The 22,571-nt window shown below is 49.3% G+C and overlaps 2 protein-coding genes across 2 annotated transcripts in view; one reads left to right on the top strand and one right to left on the bottom strand.

Moving 5' to 3' along the window:
- Positions 1-22,571, top strand: part of LOC144595034 (uncharacterized) — a 311,478-nt gene that overhangs the window by 169,212 nt on the left and 119,695 nt on the right. The window lies entirely within an intron of this gene.
- Positions 1-22,571, bottom strand: part of clpb (ClpB family mitochondrial disaggregase) — a 114,459-nt gene that overhangs the window by 51,281 nt on the left and 40,607 nt on the right. Inside the window, exon 6 of the mRNA XM_078401972.1 lies at positions 530-627. Coding sequence (XP_078258098.1) covers positions 530-627 — 98 coding nt within the window. The remainder of the gene's footprint in view (positions 1-529; positions 628-22,571) is intronic.

Below are 22,571 nucleotides of genomic sequence, written 5' to 3'. Positions count from 1 at the left end.
CCCATTCCTTCTCTCCAGAGATGCTGCCTGTCCCACTGAGTTACTCCATTACTCTGTGAAACGTCACCTATCCATGTTCTCCACAGATGCTGCCTGACTCCCTGAGTTACTCCAGCACTCTGTGAAACGTCACCTATCCATGTTCTCCACAGATGCTGCCTGACCCGCTGAGTTACTCCAGCACTCTGTGAAACGTCACCTCTCCATGTTCTCCAGAGATGCTGCCTGATCCGCTGAGTTACTCCAGCACTCTGTGAAACGTCACCCATTCCTTCTCTGCAGAGATGCTGCCTGACCCGCTGAGTTACTCCAGCATTGCAGGTGCTCCCCAGATTATGACAGTTCGACGTTGCGATGGTGCAAACGGCAGCGACCGGTGGCGAGCCTCCGGCCACGTGATCGCGGGTGTTCAATGCATTACGACTTACAATACCTTTGGTTTCCGGTGGGTTTCTCGGAACGGAACCCCATCGGAAGCCGAGCAGCGCCTGTATGTGCCCGTCCTCGGTGTAACAGTAAGGTGACTTGCCTTGACTTCCGCCCCCTTCAGGAGGTCCTTGACTTCACCGTCCTTGGCGTAATCGATGGGCGTGTGCCCCATGTCGTTCTGCTGCGAGGGGTTCGCACCTAGACGAGAGACGGCAACATTCAACACGATGGAGTCAACCAACGCTGCCACAGAAACTGCAGCACAACAAGAATCTTATAGAAACTGTAGGGGCTGTGTTTATTATCTGTCTGAGCATATTATATTATTTTGTATCTTGCTTTATTATTTCTGGACCCAAAACGTCACCCATTCCTTCTCTCCAGAGATGCTGCCTGACCCGCTGTGTCACTCCAGGGTGTCGTGAGATGAAGACATACATGGGCATAATGGACTGGCAGGAGCCAGAATGATGAGTATATCTGGGTATGCAGAGATGAGAGAAGCTGTGGTGAGATACAGTTCTTACCAGATCTATGACGGGTGAAATACTAATCTGTTTGTATCACTACTTCAATAAACGACTAATTAAACTGAAACGTCGTGAAGATCTCTCTGTTGTTGGTCTGCGTCAAGAACGTTCACTGCACTCCTCCGTGAGGTGGTGGCAGGAGGAGAGGACTTCAGTAGGAAAGGCCGAAGTTGCCACTACAGAAACATGTAAAATTCTGAAGGGATCGGACAGGCTAGATGCTGGAAAAATGATCAGCCATGATCACATTGAATGGTGGTGCTGTCTCAAAGGGCCGAATGGCCTACTCCTGCACTTATTGTCTATTGTCTAAAAATGTTCCCCATGTTGGGGGAGTCCAGAACAAGGGGCCACAGTTTAAGAATAAGGGGTAGGCCATTTAGAACTGAGATGAGGAAAAACTTTTTCAGTCAGAGAGTTGTGAATCTGTGGAATTCTCTGCCTCAGAAGGCAGTGGAGGCCAATTCTCTGAATGCGTTCAAGAGAGAGCTGGATAGAGCTCTTAAGGATAGCGGAGTCAGGGGGTATGGGGAGAAGGCAGGAACGGGGTACTGATTGAGAATGATCAGCCATGATCACATTGAATGGCGGTGCAGGCTCGAAGGGCCGAATGGCCTCCTCCTGCACTTATTGTCTATTGTCTGTTGTTTACTCCTCTACATTAAATAGTAGAGGTGACGTTTCGGGTCAGGACGCTTGTTCACTCAGGGAGGTGCGTGCTGTGACCCTGCTCCTCTCCGCTGCAGTGACGGATTTACACTCTGCTCTCTGCAATATTGATCGCTGCTGTGTAGCGACGCTCCTGAGGGTGGCATTGCAATTGTTTGCTTGCTCGCTATCAATTGTGGAGTTTTATGAGAGATATATATATACTGGATCACCAACCCTGGCAGTGTTCATAGAAACATAGAAAAATAGGTGCAGGAGGAGGCCATTCGGCCTTTCCAGCCAGCACCGCCATTCAATATGATCACGGCTGATCATCTACAATCAGTGCCCCGTTCCTGCTTTCTCCCCACGTCCCTTGGTTCCGTTAGCCCCAAGAGCTAAATCTCACCCTCTCTTGAAAACATCCAGTGAATTGGCCTCCACTGCCTTCTGTGGCAGAGAATTCCACGGATTCTCAACTCTCTGGGTGAAGAAGGTTTTTCCTCATCTCACCCTAAATGGCCTAACCCTTATTCTTAAACTGTGACCTATGGTTGTGGACTCATCTACACTTGTCCCACCTGCCTGCATTTGGCACCTATCCCTCTAAACCTTTCCCATCCATGCACCTGTCCAAATGTCTTTGAAATATTGTTATAGTACCTGCCTCAACTACCTCCTCTGGCAGCTTGTTCAATACACCCACCATTCTCTATGGGAAAAGGTTGTCCGTTAGGTTCTTATTAAATCTTTCCCCCCTCTCCTCAAACCTATGTCCTCTGGGTCTCAATTCTGCTATTCTGGGCAAAAGACTGTGCGTCTACCCGATCTATTTCTCTCATGTTTTTGTAAACCTCTATAAGATCATCCCTCATCCTCCAGCACTCCAAGGAATAAAGTCCTAGCCTGCTCAATCTCTCCCTATAACTCAGGCCCTCGAGTCATAGAGTGATACAGTGTGGAAACATGCCCTTCAGCCCAACTTGCCCACACCGACCAACAGTGTCCCAGCTACACTAGTCCCACCTGCCTGCGCTTGGTCCATATCCCTCCAAACCTGTCCTATCCATGTACCTGTCCAACTGTTTCTTAAACGATGGGATAGTCCCAGTCTCAACTACCTCATCTGGCAGCTTGTTCCATACATTGAGTCTGAGCAAGAATCCTTGTAAATCTTCTCTGCACCCTTTCCAGCACCAATCCTGGTGTTCACAGGCTTCCACTAACAAATCGGGCAGCACGGTGGCGCAGCGATAGAGTTGCTGCCTCACGGCGCCAGAGAGACACGGGTTAGATCCTCGCTGTGGGTGCTGTTTGTGCAGTGTTTGTACGTTCTCTAAGTGACCCGCATGGGTTATCCCCGGGTGCTCCGATTTCATCCCACGCTCCAAATACATGCGGGTTTGTAAGTTAATTAGCTTTGGTAAAATTGTAAATTGTCCCTAGTGTGTGTAGGATAGTGTTAATGCGCTGGGATCGCTTTTCAGCGCGGACTCGATGGGCCAAAGGGCCTGTTTCCACACTGCATCTCTAAACTAAACTAAACTAAAGTGCATCCTCTGGGGAGTCCAGAACCAGGGGTCACAGTTGAAGAATAAGGGGTCGGCCATTTAGGACCGAGATGAGGAAAAACTTTTTCAGTCAGAGAGTTGTGAATCTGTGGAATTCTCTGCCTCAGAAGGCAGTGGAGGCCAATTCTCTGAATGCATTCAAGAGAGAGTTAGATAGAGCTCTTAAGGATAGCGGAGTCAGGGGGTATGGGGAGAAGGCAGGAACGGGGTACTGATTGACAATGATCAGCCATGATCACATTGAATGGCGGTGCTGGCTCGAAGGGCCGAATGGCTTCCTCCTGCACCCATTGTCTATTGTCTATAAACGCAGCCATCCGCAATCACCCTCTGCTACTGAACCAGTTTTGGGTCAGATTTGCCACCTTGCCAGGGATCCCACGGGCTCTAACCTTTAGGATCAGTCATCCACATGGGACCTCATCAGAGGCATAATGCAGGTCCATGCAGACCTCATTAACCGCATTGCCCTCATCAATACATTTTGTTCAATCAAATTGGACACACAGAATCACGACCTAACAAAAAGCACGCTGACAATCTCGGATTAGTTTCATTTAATTTAGTTTCGAGACAAAGCGCACGGAAATAGGCCCATTCGGCCCACCGAATCCGCGCCGACCAGCGATCCCCGCACACTAAACACTACCCTACACACACTTGGAACAATATACATTTATACCGAGCCAATTAGCCTACAAACCTGTACGTCTTTGGAGTGCGGGAGGAAACGGAATTGGAGGAAGGATATTCTTGCTATTGAGGGCGTGCAGCGTAGGTTTACTAGGTTAATTCCCAGAATGGCAGGACTGTCATATGTTGAAAGACTGGAGCGGCTAGGCTTGTATACACTGGAATTTAGAAGGATGAGAGGGGATCTTATCGAAACATATAAGATTATTAAGGGGTTGGACATGTTAGAGACAGGAAACATGTTCCCAATGTTGTGGGAGTCCAGAACCAGGGGCCACAGTTTAAGAATAAGGGGTAGGCCATTTAGAACGGTGATGAGGAAAAACCTTTTCAGTCAGAGAGTTGTGAATCTGTGGAATTCTCTGCCTCAGAAGGCAGTGGAGGCCAATTCTCTGAATGCATTCAAGAGAGAGCTAATTAGAGCTCTTAAGGATAGAGGAGTCAGGGGGTATGGGGAGAAGGCAGGAACGGGGTACTGATTGAGAATGATCAGCCATGATCACATTGAATGGCGGTGCCGGCTCGAAGGGCCGAATGGCCTCCTCCTGCACCTATTGTCTATTGTCTATCTCAGAGAATACCCACGCGGTCACGGAAAGAACGCACAAATTCCATGCAGACAGCACCTGTGGTCGGGTTCGAACCTGGGTCTCCAGTGCTGTAAGCACTGTCAGGCAGCAACTCTACCGCTGCGCCACCGTGCCGCCCTGTGCAGAGTTAGAGCGGATTAATCATAGGACATGGAACACCACAGCACAGGAACAGGCCCCTCAGCCCACAATGTCCGTGACAAACATAACGCCAAGTTAAACGAATCTCCTCTGCCTGCACGTGATCCATATCCCTCCATATCGTGTCTATCTGAAAGCCTCTTAAACACCACTATCGTATCTGCCTCCCCCACCACCCCTGGCAGCGTGTTCCAGGCCCCCACCACCCCTGGCAGCGTGTTCCAGGCCCCCACCACCCCTGGCAGCGTGTTCCAGGCCCCCACCACCCTCTGTGTAAAATAAATTGTCCCGCACATCTCCGTTAAACTTTGCCCCTCTCACCTTCAATCTACGCCTTCTGGTCTTTGGCATTTCCACTTGGGTTGGAGGTAGGGTCGCCAACTGTCCCGTATTAGCCGGGACATCCCGTATATTGGGCTAAATTGGTTTGTCCCAAACGTGTCCACCCGTATCCCATATTAGGCCCAGGGGGGCGCTGTAGGCCCGGACACTGTAGGCCCGGACACTGTAGGCCCGGACACTGTAGTCCCGGACACTGTAGGCCCGGACACTGTAGGCCCGGACACTGTAGGCCCGGACACTGTAGGCCGGGACAGTGTAGGCCGGGACAGTGTAGGTCCGGACACTATAGGTCCAGACAGTGTAGGTCCGGACAGTGTAGGTCCGGAGGTCCGGGCGCCGCCTGACGGAGGTTGCGTAGCAACCCGCCTCCCGGCCCAGGCGGCCGCCATTGGTGGAGCGGGAGCACATGACCGCTGGCAGGGTGAGGTCACGTGGGGCACGGGGCGGTGACGTCACCTTGTCCCTTATTGGGGAGTGGGATAGTTGGCACCCTTAGTTGAAGGTTCTGTCTACCCTATCTACACCTTTCATTACATTATAAACATATCTGGTCTCCCCTCAACATCCGATGCTCCAGAGAAAACAATGCAAGTGCATCCCAGCGGTATGATTGGGCAGCTTATACCCCAGCGGTATGATTGGGCAGCTTACACCCCAGCGGTATGAACATTGTCTTTTCTGACTTCAAATAGCCCTTGCTTTCCCTCTCTATCCCCTCCCCCTTCCCACCAGCCTTACTATCTCCGACGACATTCTATCTCTGTCCCGCCCACTCCCCGGACATCATTGCAAAGAAGGGTCTCGACCCGAAACGTCACCCATTCCTTCTCTCCAGAGATGCTGCCTGGCCTGCTGAGTTACTCCAGCTTGTTATGTCTATCTACCAGAACTTTGTTCTATTTTGTGGGATTGACTATTAGTAATTCCTTAATTAACATCAACAGTAGTGAAATGGTATTTTATGAATTTTAATGGGATTAAATTTGAAGTGTTTGCAGCTTAACAGTGGTTAGAAACATAGAAAATAGGTGTAGGAGGAGGCCATTTGGCCCTTCGAGCCAGCACCGCCATTCATTGTGATCATGGCTGATCATCTACAATCAGTAACCCGTGCCTGCCTTCTCCCCATATCCCTTGATTCCACTAGCCCCTGGAGCTCTATCTAACTCTCTTTTAAATCCATCCAGTGAATTGGCCTCCACTGCCCTCTGTGGCAGAGAATTCCACAAATTCACAACTCTCTGGGTGAAAAAATGTCTTCTCACCTCAGTTTTAAATGGCCTCCCCTTTATTCTTAGGGTTCTTTATCCCCTGGTTCTGGACTCCCCCAACATTGGGAACATTTTTCCTGCATCTAGTCTATCCAGTCCTTTTATATGGTTGTGGTAAGTTGAACAGTTAGACTGGGCTGGGCTGGGCTGGGTTGGGTTGGGGGAGACGAGGTGAGTGGGGAGACAGTTAGACTGGGCTGGGCTGGGGGAGATGAGGTGAGTGGGGACACAGTTAGACTGGGCTGGACTGGGTTGGGGGAGACGAGGTGAGTGGGGACACAGTTAGACTGGAACCTTTGTTTGAGCAGCCAGCAGTGTTTCATTAGTGCACATTCTCCATCAGTCTCCTTCCATCAATAATGGAATTTGCCTAATCATTGAGGAATGGCAGAGGAATCACACAATCAATGAGGAGAGAAAAATGACTCCAATATAAGCCGGGTGCAGCCCATGAATTACCGTGGAGGCCATTAGGCAATCATTATTTAAACGGAGGCAGCAGCCAGGGCATTGAAGATAAAGCACTCAAAGAGCACCTGGAGAATTCATAGTCATGCAGTGTGGAAACAGGCCCTTCGGCCCAACTTGCCCACACAATGACCAACATGCCCCATCTACAGGAGTCCCACCTGCCTGCGTTTGGCCCATATCCCTCTAAACCTGTCCTATCCGTGTACCTGTCTAAATGTTTCTTAACTGTTGGGATAGTCCCTGCATCAACTACCTCCTCTGGCAGCTCGTTCCATCCATCCACCATCCTTTGCGTAAAAAAGTCACCCCTAAGGTTCCTAATAAATTTTTCCCCCTCACCGTAAACCTATGTCCTCTGGTTCTCGATTCCACTGCTCTAGGCAAGACACTCTGTGCGTCTACTCGATCTATTCCTCTCATGATTTTATACACCTCAATAAGATCACCCCTCATCCTCCTGCGCTCCAAGGAATAAAATCCTACCCTGCTCAACCTCTCCCTGTAGCTCACACCCTCTAGTCCTGGCAACATCCTCGTAAATCTTCTCTGCACCCTTTCCAGCTTGACAACATCTTTCCTATAACATGGTGCCCAGAACTGAACACAATACTCTAAATGAGGCCTCACCAACGTCTTATAAACCTAAACATAAATCTAAACCAATGGGTAAAAGGGTAGGGAGCGCTCCAAATTAACCTCAGCATTAAAGTGGCTGATAATGGTCATTCACCTTGCAATAGTTTGTGGGATATTCATGTTCATGCGATCAGAAGGGCCTCACGTTGTTGACCTCCCTGTGGTGAGCCCTGTCAACTGACCTCAGTCAGGCGAACAACAGCAAACAGAGACAGCAGAAGCAGAAGCAGCTCCATAACTTCTGTTGCCTCAAACGCAAGAAGAAGAAGATGTGATCGGAACAGAATTAGAACATTCGGCCCATCAAGTCTACTCCGCCATTCAATCACGGCTGATCTATTTCTCCCTCCTAACCCCATTCTCCTGCCTTCTCCCCATCACCCCTGACACCCGCACTAATCAAGAAATGTTGTTCAGTGCAGCGCAGTGCTGTCTCCCAAGGTTTCCTGACCAACTCAAATGCTTTCAGCTGCATCTGTGAGACGGCATCTGCCCAGGACTGCCCATGAGTCAAGCGTGGAGCTGAACCATTTAAAATGTTTACAAAACAAGACTTTAATTGCCATGGCTGAGGGCGAGAAGCGGAGACAAGGAACACTGCTCCCAGTAATGTTTGACTGTAAGACGATTCCACCCTTGCTAATGGGAGCTGGAAAGATGACCGTCTTGTTGGCGAGACTGTCAGCCAACGACTGCGCACAGTCCATCTGTCCCGCTTGCTCCAGTTTCATGGAAGCCTTCACCGAGGCGGTTGTTCGGTTCATTGTGTTTCGTTCAGTTACTTTCACTTTAGAGATACAGCGAGGAAACAGGCCCTTCGGCCCAACGGGTCCGCGCCGACCAGCGATCCCCGCACATTAACACTGTCCTGCACATTCGGGACAATTTACAATTTTACCGAAGCCGATTAATCTACAAACCAGCACGTCTTCGGAGTGTGGTAGGAAACCGGAGCACCCGGAGAAAACCCACATGGTCACGGTAAGAACGTACAAACTCCGTACATACAGCACGCGTAGTCAGGATGGAACCCTGGCCTCCGGCGTTGTGAGGCAGCAACTCTACCGCTGCACCTCTGTGAGGCAGCAACTCTACCGCTGCACCTCTGTGAGGCAGCAACTCTACCGCTGTGCCTCTGTGAGGCAGCAACTCTACCGCTGTGCCTCTGTGAGGCAGCAACTCTACCGCTGTGCCTCTGTGAGGCAGCAACTCTACCGCTGCATCTCTGTGAGGCAGCAACTCTACCGCTGTGCCTCTGTGAGGCAGCAACTCTACCGCTGTGCCTCTGTGAGGCAGCAACTCTACCGCTGTGCCTCTGTGAGGCAGCAACTCTACCGCTGTGCCTCTGTGCCGCCCAAGTTAGACTTGGTTTAGATTATTGCCATGTTTCCTGAGGTACAGGGAATAGCTTTTGGCCATCGCTTCGATATGTGAGGGATGTGACAGTGGAGTAACGTAGAACTAGGACATGTAGGAAGGAACTGCAGATGCTGGTTTAAACCAAAGATAGACACAATATGCTGGAGTAACTCAGCGGGACACGCCCCATCTCTGCAGAAGGAAAGGGTGATGTTTCGGGTGGAGGCCCTTCTTCAGACTGAAGTCCGAAGAAGGGTCTCGACCCAAAACGTCACCCATTCCTTCTCTCCATAGAACTAGAAGGGCGGCACGGTGGCGCAGCGGTAGAGTTGCTGCCTTACAGCGAATGCAGCGCCGGAGACTCAGGTTCCATCCTGACTACGGGTGCTGTACTGTACGGAGTTTGCACGTTCTCCCCGTGACCTGCGTGGGTTTTCTCCGAGATCTTCGGTTTCCTCCCACACTCCAAAGACGTACAGGTTTGTAGGTTAATTGGCTGGGCAAATGTTAAAAAAAAAAAGATTTTAATTGTCCCTAGTGGGTGTAGGATGGTGTTAGTGTGAGGGGATCGCTGGGCGGCGCGGACCCGGTGGGCCGAAGGGCCTGTTTCTGCGCTGTATCTCTAAATCAAAATCTAAAGTATGAACAGGTGATCATTGGTTGACGTGGTGGGCAGAAGGGTCTGTTTCCACTCTGTATCTCCAAAGTAACTAAGCTAAATGTACCTCAGCACGGGTAGAATTGCCTGACAAAAAAGGTGACCTGGAATATGAGAGAACTTTCTTCCCGCTGAACCGCCCAATTCGTTGCTAATCTGAGGAAAGACATTCTTGCCAGAGAGGGAGTACAGAGAAGGTTCATCAGATTGATTCTTGTGATGGCAGGACTTTCATATGAAGAAAGACTGGATAGACTCGGCTTGTACTCGTTGGAATTTAGAAGATTGAGGGGGGATCTTATAGAAACTTACAAAATTCTTAAGGGGGCTGGACAGGCTAGATGCAGGAAGATTGTTCCCGATGTTGGGGAAGTCCAGAACAAGGGGTCACAGTTGAAGGATAAGGGGGAAGTCTTTTAGGACCGAGATGAGAATGTTTTTTTTTACACACAGAGTGGTGAATCTGTGGAATTCTCTGCCACAGAAGGTAGTTGAGGCCAGTTCATTGGCTATATTTAAGAGGGAGTTAGATGTGGCCCTTGTGGCTAAAGGGATCAGGGGGTATGGAGAGAAGGCAGGTACGGGATACTGAGTTGGATGATCAGCCATGATCATATTGAATGGCGGTGCAGGATCGAAGGGCCGAATGGCCTACTCCTGCACCTATTTTCTATGTTTCTATGTTGCACTAGGTTCAAAGTCGTCTTGTTGAGTCTCATTGTCTGTAACTCGTTTTCACCTAGCCCACAGCTAACAATGGCCTGTTTCCTTAATCATCGCTACTTTTACGCATATCTTTCATTCATTTATTCTATCTCTCTATCGTTTCCCTTTCCACAGACTCTCAGTGTGAAGAAATCTGGGCCCCTTATCTGAGGAAGGACGTGCTGGCTCTGGAGAGGGTCCAGAGGAGGTTTACGAGAACGATCCCAGGAATGTCGGCACTGGGCCTGTACTCGCTGGAGTTTAGAAGGTTGAGGGGGGACCTCATTGAAACTTACAGAATAGTGAGCGGCCTGGATAGAGTGGATGTGGAGAGGATGTTTCCACTAGTGGGAGAGTCTAGGACCAGAGGGCACAGCCTCAGAATTAAATGGGGCTCTTTTAGAAAGGAGGTGAGGAGGAACTTCTTTAGTCAGAGGGTAGTTAAGCAGTGGAACTCATTACTACAGAGGGCTGTGGAGGCCAAGTCAGTGGATATTTTTAAGGCAGAGATAAACAAATTCTTGATTAGAACGGGTGTCAAGGGTTATGGGGAGAAGGCAGGAAAATGGGAATTGGAGGCAGAGATCAGCCATGATTGAATGGCGGAGTGGACTCGATGGGCCGAATGGCCTAATTCTACTCCTATAACGTGAACTTGTGAAGACGGGTCTCGACCCAAAACGTCACCCATTCCTTCTCTCCAGAGATGCTGCCTGACCCGCTGAGTGACTCCAGCTTTTTTTGTGGCTGTCTTCGGTCTAAACCAGCGTCTGCAGTTCCTTCATGCACAACTGCTCTCCCTGGCTCTGCCGCTGGATCGGTGACACAAAACAGACCCTGGCCGTCACACCTGTCTCCCAGCGGCTCCTGTTACCCACGCATTGCGTCTCCACCGACTGCCTTATATCCTCAGGGCACGCCATTAAACTGTGACTCACTCCCCAGCGCCTGCTTTCACTCCGCACCATCCCCCCCCCCCCCCACCTCCCTCCACATTGCCAGAGCCTGTTGTTAAACAAGTGCGCGGTTAATAACTGTTCTTCAGACGGCTTCTCCTCCAGCCATCCTGCTGTGTTGTGCTCTCTGTCTCACTTGACCCGGTCGAGACCTCTTGTGTCTTACCACGCGCCCTAGCGTTTCAGGTCTCCCCGTTGCCCCAGGCAAGGGAAGTGTATTTGACGTTAGTCTGGTGTGCCGTGCTCCCTGGAAGCTGTGCGCTGCCAGATGCTTTGTGTGTCCCCCCCCCCCCCCACCAGTCCATCTCCACCCATCCCCGTGCTCAGTTCAGTTCAGTTTATTGCCAGGTGCGCTGAGGTACAGTAACCTGAGGCGACACGGTGGCGCAGCGGAAGAGTTGCCGCCTTACAGCGAATGCAGCGCCGGAGACTCAGGTTCCATCCTGACTACGGGCGCCGTCTGTACGGAGTTTGTACGTTCTCCCCGTGACCTGCGTGGGTTTTCTCCGAGATCTTCGGTTTCCTCCCGCACTCCAAAGGCGTGCAGGTTTGTAGGTTAATTGGCTGGGCAAATGTAAAAAAAAATTGTCCCTAGTGGGTGTAGGATAATGTTAGTGTGCGGGGATCGCTGGGCGGCGTGGACCCGGTGGGCCGAAGGGCCTGTTTCTGCGCTGTATCTCTAAATCTAAAAAAAAGCTTTTGTCGCGTGCTAAACAGCCAGCGGAAAAACGACAGGCACCAAATGCTGGAGGAACTCAGCGGGACGGGCAGCCTCTCTGGAGAGAAGGAATGGGCGACGTTTCGGATCGAGACCCTTCTCCAGTCTTCAGAATAATGATAGGCAGAGATAGAGTGGATGTGGAGAGGATGTTTCCACTGGTGGGAGAGTCTTGGACCAGAGGGCACAGCCTCAGAATTAAAGGACGCTCCTTTAGAAAGGAGGTGAGGAGGAACTTCTTCAGTCAGAGGGTAGTTAATCTGTGGAACTCATTGCCACAGAGGGCTGTGGAGGCCAAGTCAGTGGGTATTTTTAAGGCAGAGATAGACAAATTCTTGATTAGAACGGGTGTCACCCATTCCTTCTCTCCAGAGATGCTGCCTGTCCCGCTGAGTTCCTCCAGCATTTTGTGTCTATCTTCTGTTTAAACTGTCTGATTGTTTAGATATGTAACAGTATTCTAATAGAAAATATACCCTTTCTTAGGGCAGAGGATTCTAAAACTAGAGGGCATATTCTTAGATGAGAGGGGAAAGATTTAAGAGGGAACTCGGGGGCAACTTTTTCACTCAGAGGGCAGTCCGAGCTGCCTGAGGAAGCAACAGAAGCAGATACAATTATGTCTGTTCAAAGGACATTTGGACAGATGTATAGGTAGGAAGGCTTTTGAGGGATACGGGCCAAATACAACAAACGGGACGAGCCCTGGATGCCAACTTGGTCAGCATGGCCAAGATGGGCTGAAGGGCCTGTTTGTGCTGTACAGCTCTATGCCTTTGTGACTCTATGAACAACTTTTCCTCCTCTCTCTGTTACAGTCATAGAGTCACACAGCGTAGAAACAGGCCCTTTGGCCCACCCGGACCAACATGTCCCATCTGTACTATAGACAATAGACAATAGGTGCAGGAGGCCATTCGGCCCTTCGAGCCAGCACCGCCATTCAATGTGATCATGGCTGATCATTCTCAATCAGTACCCTGTTCCTGCCTTCTCCCCATACCCCCTGACTCCACTATCCTTAAGAGCTCTATCTAGCTCTCTCTTGAAAGCTTCCAGAGAATTGGCCTCCACTGCCTTCTGTGGCAGAGTATTCCACAGATTCACAACTCTCTGACTGAAAAAGTTTTTCCTCATCTCAGTTCTAAATGGCCGACCCCTTATTCTTAAACTGTGGCCCCTGGTTCTGGACTCTCCCAACATTGGGAACATGTTTCCTGCCTCTAACGTGTCCAACCCCTTAATAATCTTATACGTTTCGATAAGATCTCCTCTCATCCTTCTAAATTCCAGTGTATACAAGCCTAGTCGCTCCAGTCTTTCAACATACGACAGTCCCGCCACTCCGGGAATTAACCTAGTAAACCTAAGCGTCCCATCTGCCCACACTTGGCCCATATCCCTCCAAATCTGTACTATCCATGTACCTGTCTAAATGTTTCTTAAACGTTGCGATAGTACCTGCCTCAACTACCCCCTCCGGCAGCTCATTCTATACACCTGCCATCCTTTGAGTGACAAAATTACCCCTCGGGTTCCTATTAAATTTTACCCGCCTCACCTTAAACCTAGGTCCTCTGGTTCGTGATTCCCCTACTCTTGGCCAGAGACTCTATGCTATTATTGCGCCAAGGCTGTGCGAGCAAAATTAATTTGCTTTTACACCGTGCCTTTGAGTCAAAAATATATTAAAAGCTTCACAAAAGCATAAAATAAAACCCCAGGAAATACCAAAGCACTTCTGAGGCAATTAGGTACTTTGTGAAGAGCAAGCTAGACGCAAACATAGAAGTTAAGCTGAACACACCACGCTCCCAGATATTTTCTTATTGACACCAGTTGAGAGATAATAGACAATAGACAATAGGTGCAGGAGTAGGCCATTCAGCCCTTCGAGCCAGCACCGCCATTCAATGCGATCATGGCTGATCACTCTCAATCAGTACCCCGTTCCTGCCTTCTCCCCATACCCCCTCACTCCGCTATCCTCAAGAGCCCTATCCAGCTCTCTCTTGAAAGCATCCAACGAACTGGCCTCCACTGCCTTCTGAGGCAGAGAATTCCACACCTTCACCACTCTCTGACTGAAAAAGTTCTTCCTCATCTCCGTTCTAAATGGCCTACCCCTTATTCTTAAACTGTGGCCCCTTGTTCTGGACTCCCCCAACATTGGGAACATGTTTCCTGCCTCTAATGTGTCCAATCCCCTAATTATCTTATATGTTTCAATAAGATCCCCCCTCATCCTTCTAAATTCCAGTGTATACAAGCCTAATTGCTCCAGCCTTTCAACATACGACAGTCCCGCCATTCCGGGAATTAACCTAGTGAACCTACGCTGCACGCCCTCAATAGCAAGAATATCCTTCCTCAAATTGAGAGATAATAGACAATAGACAATAGGTGCAGGAGTAGGCCATTCAGCCCTTCGAGCCAGCACCGCCATTCAATGCGATCATGGCTGATCACTCTCAATCAGTACCCCGTTCCTGCCTTCTCCCCATACCCCCTGACTCCGCTATCATTAAGAGCTCTATCTAGCTCTCTCTTGAATGCATTCAGAGAATTGGCCTCCACTGCCTTCTGAGGCAGAGAATTCCACAGATTTACAACTCTCTGACTGAAATCGTTTTTCCTCATCTCAGTTCTAAATGGCCTACCCCTTATTCTTAAACTGTGGCCCCTTGTTCTGGACTCCCCCAACATTGGGAACATGTTTCCTGCCTCGAACGTGTCCAACCTCTTAATAATCTTATATGTTTCGATAAGATCTCCTCTCATCCTTCTAAATTCCAATGTATACAATCCTAGTCGCTCCAGTCTTTCAACATACGACCGTCCCGCCATTCCAGGAATTAACCTAGTAGACCTACGCATTACTACGTTCAGTTTAGTTTAGAGATACAGCGCAGAAACAGGCCCTTCGGCTCACCAAGTCCGCACCGACCACACATACACCAGTTCCATCCTACACTCTGGGAACAACTTTTACAGAAGCCATTTAATCTACAAATCCCCAAGTGTTTAGGTAGGAAGGAATTGCAGATGCTGGTTTATCCCGAAGATAGGCACAAAGTGCTGGAGCAACTCAGCGGGTCAGGCAGCATCCCTAGAGAAAAGGAAGAGGTGACGTTTTGGGTTGGAACCCTTCTACAGATTGAAAGGGGGGAAAAGGGGGGGGGGTCTTTGGGATGTGGAAGGAAACTAGAGCACACAGAGGAAATCCACGTGGTCATAGGAAGAACATGCAAACTCCACACAGACAGCACCCAACATAGCAAGAGGAGTTGAGTACAGGAACAAAGAGGTCCTCCTGCTGTTGTACAGGGCCCTAGTGAGACCGCACCTGGAGTATTGTGTGCAGTTCTGTTCTCCAAATTAGAGGAAGGACATTCTTGCTATTGAGGGAGTGCAGCGTAGGTTCACCAGGATAATTCCCGGGATGGCAGGACTGACATATGAGGAAAGACTGGAGCGACTAGGCTTGTATACACTGGAATTTAGAAGGATGAGAGGGGATCTTATTGAAACATATAAGATTATTAAGGGATTGGACACGCTAGAGGCAGGAAACATGTTCCCAATGTTGGGCGAGTCCAGAACAAGGGGCCACAGTTTAAGAATAAGGGGTCGGCCATTTAGAACGAAGATGAGGAAAAACATTTTCACCCAGAGAGTTGTGAATCTGTGGAATTCTCTGCCTCAGAAGGCAGTGGAAGCCGATTCTCTGGATGCTTTCAAGAGGGAGTTAGATAGAGGTCTTAAAGATAGAGGAGACAAGAGATATAAGAAAATAATTGCAGATGCTGGTACAAATCGATTTATTCACAAAATGCTGGAGTAACTCAGCAGGTCAGGCAGCATCTCGGGAGAGAAGGAATGGGTGACGTTTCGGGTCGAGACCCTTTATTTATTTATTTATTTATTATTTTTTATTTTTTATTTTTTAGATCCGCTGGCTGGTGGGGTGGAAGGTGAGAACGAGGGGGATCCTGTCCTTGTTGCGAGTGGGGGGAGGGGGAGCAAGAGCGGAGCTGCGGGATGTAGAAGAGACCCTAGTGAGAGCCTCATCTATAATGGAGGAGGGGAAGCCCCGTTTTCTGAGAACGAGGACATCTCGGAAGCCCTAGTCTGAAACACCTCATCCCGGGCGCAGATGCGGCGTAGACGGAGGAATTGGGAGTAGGGGATAGACTTTTTGCAGGGGACCGGGTGGGAAGAAGTGTATTTTTTTTTGTTTTGTGTAGCTTGTGTAGGAAGGAATGGCAGATGTTGGTTTACACCAAAGATTATACACAAGATGCTGGAGTAACTCAGCGGGTCAGGCAGCATCTCTGGAGAGAAGGAATGAGTGACTTCTTCAGTCTGAAGAAGGGTCTCGACCCAAAACGTCACCCGTTCCTTCTCTCCCGAGATGCTGCCTGACCTGCTGAGTTACTCCAGCATTTTGTGAATAAGAGGAGACAAGAGATATGGGGAGAAGGCAGGAACGGGGTACTGATTGTGGATGATCAGGCATGATCACAGTGAATGGCGGTGCTGGTGTGAAGGGCCGAATGGCCTCCTCCTGCACCTATCTTCTATGTTTCTATGTAAGCATCTTTTATGGTCATAGGGACATACAGCGTGGAAAGGGGTCCTTCAACCCAACTCGTCGATGATGACGAAGATGTCCCATCTACACGTCGTGCCATTCCACATGCGGCCTCAACTACCTCCCATGGCAGCTCGGCACGTGAACCCACCACCCTCTGTGTGAAGAAGCTAACCTTCAGATCCCGCATAGGGAAAAAAAACTGCAGAATTTGGTTAAAATCGAAGCTCGATTTTATTATTTAAGAGTAAATTGGATAGGTATATGGATAAGAGGGGATTAGAGGGTTATGGTCTGAGTGCAGGTAGATGAGACTAGGTCAGGGAAAATGGTCGGCGTGGACTGGTAGGGCCGGACAGGCCTGTTTCCATGCTGTAGTTGTTATATGTTATATATGTACAAAATACTGGAGTAACTCAGCGGGACAGGCAGCATCTGGGGAGAGAAGGAACGGGTGAAGTTTTGGGTCGAGACCCTTCTTCAAACTGAAGAAGTCACTCATTCCTTCTCTCCAGAGATGCTGCCTGACCCGCTGAGTTACTCCAGCATCTTGTGTCTTATCTTTGGTGTAAACCAACATCTGCCATTCCTTCCTACACAAGCTACACAAAAGGGGGGTAGAAGGAACTGCAGATGCTGGTTTAAACCGAAGATAGACACAAAAAATGAATACTGACTAGCTAATTAGATTATTGCATCGTATGGGAGGCGCATTCCCAATCTCGTTGTACCCCTGTACAATAACAATAAAGATATATTGTATTGTATTGTATTGTAAAAGCTGGAGTAACTCGGCAGGACAGGCAGCATCTCTGGAGAGGAGGGATGGGTGTCAGGAGTTATGGGGAGAAGGCAGGGGAATGGGGTTAAGAGGGAAAGATAGATCAGCCGTCATTGAATGACGGAGTACGACTTGATGGGCTGAATGGCCTCATTCTGCTCCGATGACTTATGAACTTGTGAACAAGCCACAAACACAGTTTGCTGTCCTGGCTCGCAAGAGTTAAATGATTTTAAACAAAAGGGACTCGGCTCCACTTATTGTGTTTTTCTACTATTATGACAGGTATTGATTTTTGAATTACTCATCCTGCCCCTCTCCCTCTCCTCTGTAAACTTTCAATTCCAATGGAGCGCCGGGGACAGAGAGAGAGAGAGAGAGAGAGGGGAAAAACCGGCCCAAGTCAGTGAACTCTGCACCTTAGAAAGTCAGGCCCATCATTTACTGGGCTGACTTTGGAGCGGTGACGGATAGATTTCCCCACAGATGAGCCGATCGATCGGAGAGAGGAGCTTCACCCTGGGCCTTGCTCGCACTGGAGCTCCGCACCACGGAGCCACAGGGGTGTACGAGCGTGCGGGTTATTAATCAAATATTATATGGCGAGGGCTTCTAAACGTGTGGCGTGTCACACAGCTGTTGACCTGCAGATAAAGACTGGTCTGTGGGTGGCGGCTAATTGCTCAAAGGCTTCAGGGCCTAAAGGTTGAGGCCCTTACCAGCGACACGGAAAGGGAGGGTCGAGGGGGACATGGGGGGGTGCATTAACCACGCAAGGAAGATCAGGCCAGCTGCTTGTTCTTTACAAAGAAGAGAGAGGTGGGGTGAGGGGAGGGGCAGGATTGAATAGCAGGGAAGGTCTTTATGAACTACCCTGGTTAATAGGCCAAGAGATCAGAGGAAGTGAGAGGAAAAATTATGCTTTTCATTATTAAAGTGTAATATTTTATGGTTTGTTGCGATCGATCGGATAGCGAGTCTATCAATTATTGAAGTGCTTGGTCAAAGAGTCAGGTACGTGAGGGTGGAGGGGGGGGTGGGGTGGGGGGCTGGAGAGGGGCAATGGCGCTGGCTGTTTGGGCCATCAATGCTACTTTATTGTCACCAGTACAGTGAAGGTCTTTTTTTGCACACAGTTCAGTAGAAACATAGAAAATAGGTGCAGGAGTAGGCTATTCGGCCCTTCGAGCCTGTACGCACCGCCATTCAATATGATCATGGCTGATCATCCAACTCAGTATCCCGTACCTGCCTTCTCTCCATACCCCCTGATCCCTTTAGCCACAAGGGCCACATCGAACTCCCTCTTAAATATAGCCAATGAACTGGCCTCAACTACCTTCTGTGGCAGAGAATTCCACAGATTCACCACTCTCTGTGTGAAAAAAAACTTTCTCATCTCGGTCCTAAAAGACTTCCCCCTTATCCTTAAACTGTGACCCCTTGTTCTGGAGTTCCCCAACATCGGGAACAATCTTCCTGCATCTAGCCTGTCCAACCCCTTAAGAATTTTGTAAGTTTCTATAAGATCCCCCCTCAATCTTCTAAATTCCAGCAAGTAGCAACCCTTTAGATACAGCGTGGGAACAGGCCATTCGGCCCACCAAGTCTGAGCCAACCGGTCGGTGATCACCCAATAAGCGGCGGGCAGCATTGTGGCGCGGCGGTAGAGTCGCTGCCTCACAGCGCCAGAGATTCGGGTTCGATCCCGACCACGGGTGCTGTCTGTATGAAGTTTGTACGTTCTCCCTGTGACCGTGTGGGTTTTCTCCGGGTGCTCCGGTTTTCTCCCACCTTCCAAAGACGTGCAGGTTTCAAGATTCAAGATTCAATTTAATTGTCACATGTACCAATTAAGATACAGTGAAATTTGAGTTACCACACAGCCATACGGAGTAAAAAGCAACAAGACACACAGCCACGTAAAATACAATCTAACATAAACATACAGGTTTGTAGGTTAATTAGCTTCAGTAAAGATTGTACATTGTCCCCTGTGTGTAAGATAGAGCTGGTGTACAGGGAACGCTGGTCGGCGCGGATTCACAGGGCAAAAGGACCTCTTTCCTCGCTGTATCTCCAATCCAAAGTAAATAGTGCAGTGACAATCCTTTGGAGATACAGTATGAAAACACGCCATTCGGCCCACCGGGTCCACGCCGCCCAGCAATCACCCGCACACTTGCACTAGTTTCATTGCGAAGGGGTCTGGGACGTACTGCCAGGCACGGTGGTGGAGGCGGATACAATAGTGGCGTTTAAGAGGCTTTTGGATAGGCACGGTGGTGCGACGGGAGAGTTGCCGCCTTACAGCGAATGCAGCGCCGGAGACCCGGGTTCCATCCTGACTACGGGCGCCGTCTGTACACAGTTTGTACGTTCTCCCCGTGACCTGCGTGGGTTTTCTCCAAGATCTTCGGTTTCCTCCCACACTCCAAAGACGTGCAGGTTTGTAGGTTAATTGGCTTGGCAAATGTACAAATTGTCCCTGGTGTGTGTAGGATAGTGTTAGTGTGCGGGGATCGCTGGTCGGCGTGGACCCGGTGGGCCGAAGGGCCTGTTTCCGCGCTGTATCTCTAAACTAAACTAAACACATGGGTATGCAGGGAATGGAGGGATATGGATCACGTGCAGGCAGAGGGCTTTACACTCTAGAGATGCAGCGCAGAAATAGGCCCTTCAGTTCACCATGCCAACCAGCACTAGCCCTACACACTAGCACTATCCTACACACTAGAAATCATTTAACATTTGTACAGACGCCAAATTAACCTCCAAACCTCTTTGTCTGTGGGGTGTGGGAGGAAACCGGAGCGCCTGGAGGAGACTCACGGGGAGAACGTACAAACTCCGTACAGACAGCGCCCGTAGTTCGGATTGAACCCGGGTCTCTGACGCTGTGTCACCATGTCGCCCTTTGTTCAAGGCAAATCACGTTTGAGTAACTTGGACAAGATAAAAGGTCACGTTAATGAGGGTAATGTGGTTGTTTTGTGTGTGTGTGCGTCATTTGACAAGTTCACGTTCGCAAGTGACAGGAGCAGAATTAGGCCATTCGGCCCATCAAGTCTACTCCACCAATCAATCAAGGTCGATCTATCTCCTCCTAACCACCTCCTCCTCCTCCTATCTCCTCATGACTATCTCCTCTGATATGAAAAATATCCACTGGCTTGGCCTCCACAGCCGTCTGTGGCAAAGAATTCCACAGATTCACCACCCTCTGACTAAAGCAATTGCTCCTTATCTACTTCCTAAAGGTACGTCCTTTAATTCCGAGGCTGTGCCCTCTGGTCCTAGACTCTCCCACTAGTGGAAACATCCTCTCCACATCCACTCTATCCAGGCCGCTCACTATTCGGTAAGTTTCATGAGGTCCCCTCTCCTCCTTCTAAACTCCAGCGAGTACAGGCCCAGTGCCGTCAAATACTCACCCGTATGTTAACCCACTCATTCCTGGGATCATTCCTGTAGCCCAGAATAGATCTGCTGGAATTTTGATCCCCAAGGTATTCAAAATACAGTCCTGTGTGAATATGACATGGCTAAGGAAGCATATGACGGCAGAAGATACAAAAGCTTGAATGCATTTAGAAACATAGAAAATAGGTGCATGAGTAGGCCATTCGGCCCATCGAACCAACACCCCCATTCAACATGGCTGATCATCTAAAATCATTACCCCGTTCCTGCTTTCGCCCCATATCTCTTGATTCCATTAGCCCGAAGAGCTAAATCTAACTCTCTCTTGAAAACATCCAGTGAACTGGCCTCCACTGCCTTCTGTGGCAGAGAATTCCACAGATTCACAACTCTCTGGGTGAAGACGTTTTTCCTCATCTCAGTCCTAAATGGCCTAACACCTTATTCTTAAACTGTGTGACCCCTGGTTCTGGACTTCCCCCAACATGGGGAACATTTTTCCTGCATCTAGCCTGTCCAATCCCTAAAGATACCACTAGACTCATGAACAGTTTCTTCCCTGCTGGTAGATAGTAGTTCAGGACCGCACTCTGGTTGTGGTAGGATGGTTCAGTTCCCTGATAACAGCCGGGAAGAAACTGTCCCTGAACCTGGAGGTGTGCGTTTTCAAACTTCTACACCTTTTGCCTGATGGGAGAGGGGAGATGGGGTAGATGTAGATGTAATGTAGATGGGATATGTTGGCCGGTGTGGGCAAGTTGGGGCTGTTTCCACGCTGTGCGACTCTATGACAAACTCTAGAACTTGACAATAGACAATAGACAATAGACAATAGACAATAGGTGCAGGAGTAGGCCATTCAGCCCTTCGAGCCAGCACCGCCATTCAATGCGATCATGGCTGATCACTCTCAATCAGTACCCCGTTCCTGCCTTCTCCCCATACCCCCTCACTCCGCTATCCTTAAGAGCTCTATCCAGTTCTCTCTTGAAAGCATCCAACGAACTGGCCTCCACTGCCTTCTGAGGCAGAGAATTCCACACCTTCACCACCCTCTGACTGAAAAAGTTCTTCCTCATCTCCGTTCTAAATGGCCTACCCCTTATTCTCAAACTGTGGCCCCTTGTTCTGGACTCCCCCAACATTGGGAACATGTTATCTGCCTCTAATGTGTCCAATCCCCTAATTATCTTATATGTTTCAATAAGATCCCCCCTCATCCTTCTAAATTCCAGTGTATACAAGCCCAATCGCTCCAGCCTTTCAACATACGACAGTCCCGCCATTCCGGGAATTAACCTAGTGAACCTACGCTGCACGCCCTCCATAGCAAGAATATCCTTCCTCAAATTTGGAGACCAAAACTGCACACAGTACTCCAGGTGCGGTCTCACCAGGGCCCGGTACAACTGTGGAAGGACCTCTTTGCTCCTATACTCAACTCCTCTTGTTACGAAGGCCAACATTCCATTGGCTTTCTTCACTGCCTGCTGAACCTGCATGCTTCCTTTCATTGACTGATGCACTAGGACACCCAGATCTCGTCGAACTCCCCCTCCTCCTAACTTGACACCATTCAGATAATAATCTGCCTTTCTATTCTTACTTCCAAAGTGAATAACCTCACACTTATCTACATTAAACTGCATCTGCCATGTATCCGCCCACTCACACAACCTGTCCAAGTCACCCTGCAGCCTTATTGCATCTTCCTCACAATTCACACTACCCCCCAACTTAGTATCATCTGCAAATTTGCTAATGGTACTTTTAATCCCTTCGTCTAAGTCATTAATGTATATCGTAAATAGCTGGGGTCCCAGCACCGAACCTTGCGGTACCCCACTGGTCACTGCCTGCCATTCCGAAAGGGACCCATTTATCCCCACTCTTTGCTTTCTGTCTGTCAACCAATTTTCTATCCATGTCAGTACCCTACCCCCAATACCATGTGCCCTAATTTTGCCCACTAATCTCCTATGTGGGACCATGTCGAAGGCTTTCTGAAAGTCGAGGTACACCACATCCACTGACTCTCCCTTGTCAATTTTCCTA

This window comes from Rhinoraja longicauda, chromosome 7 (assembly GCF_053455715.1).
Source record: "Rhinoraja longicauda isolate Sanriku21f chromosome 7, sRhiLon1.1, whole genome shotgun sequence".
NCBI lineage: Eukaryota > Metazoa > Chordata > Chondrichthyes > Rajiformes > Arhynchobatidae > Rhinoraja > Rhinoraja longicauda.
This window is presented reverse-complemented; position numbering and strand designations above follow the sequence as displayed.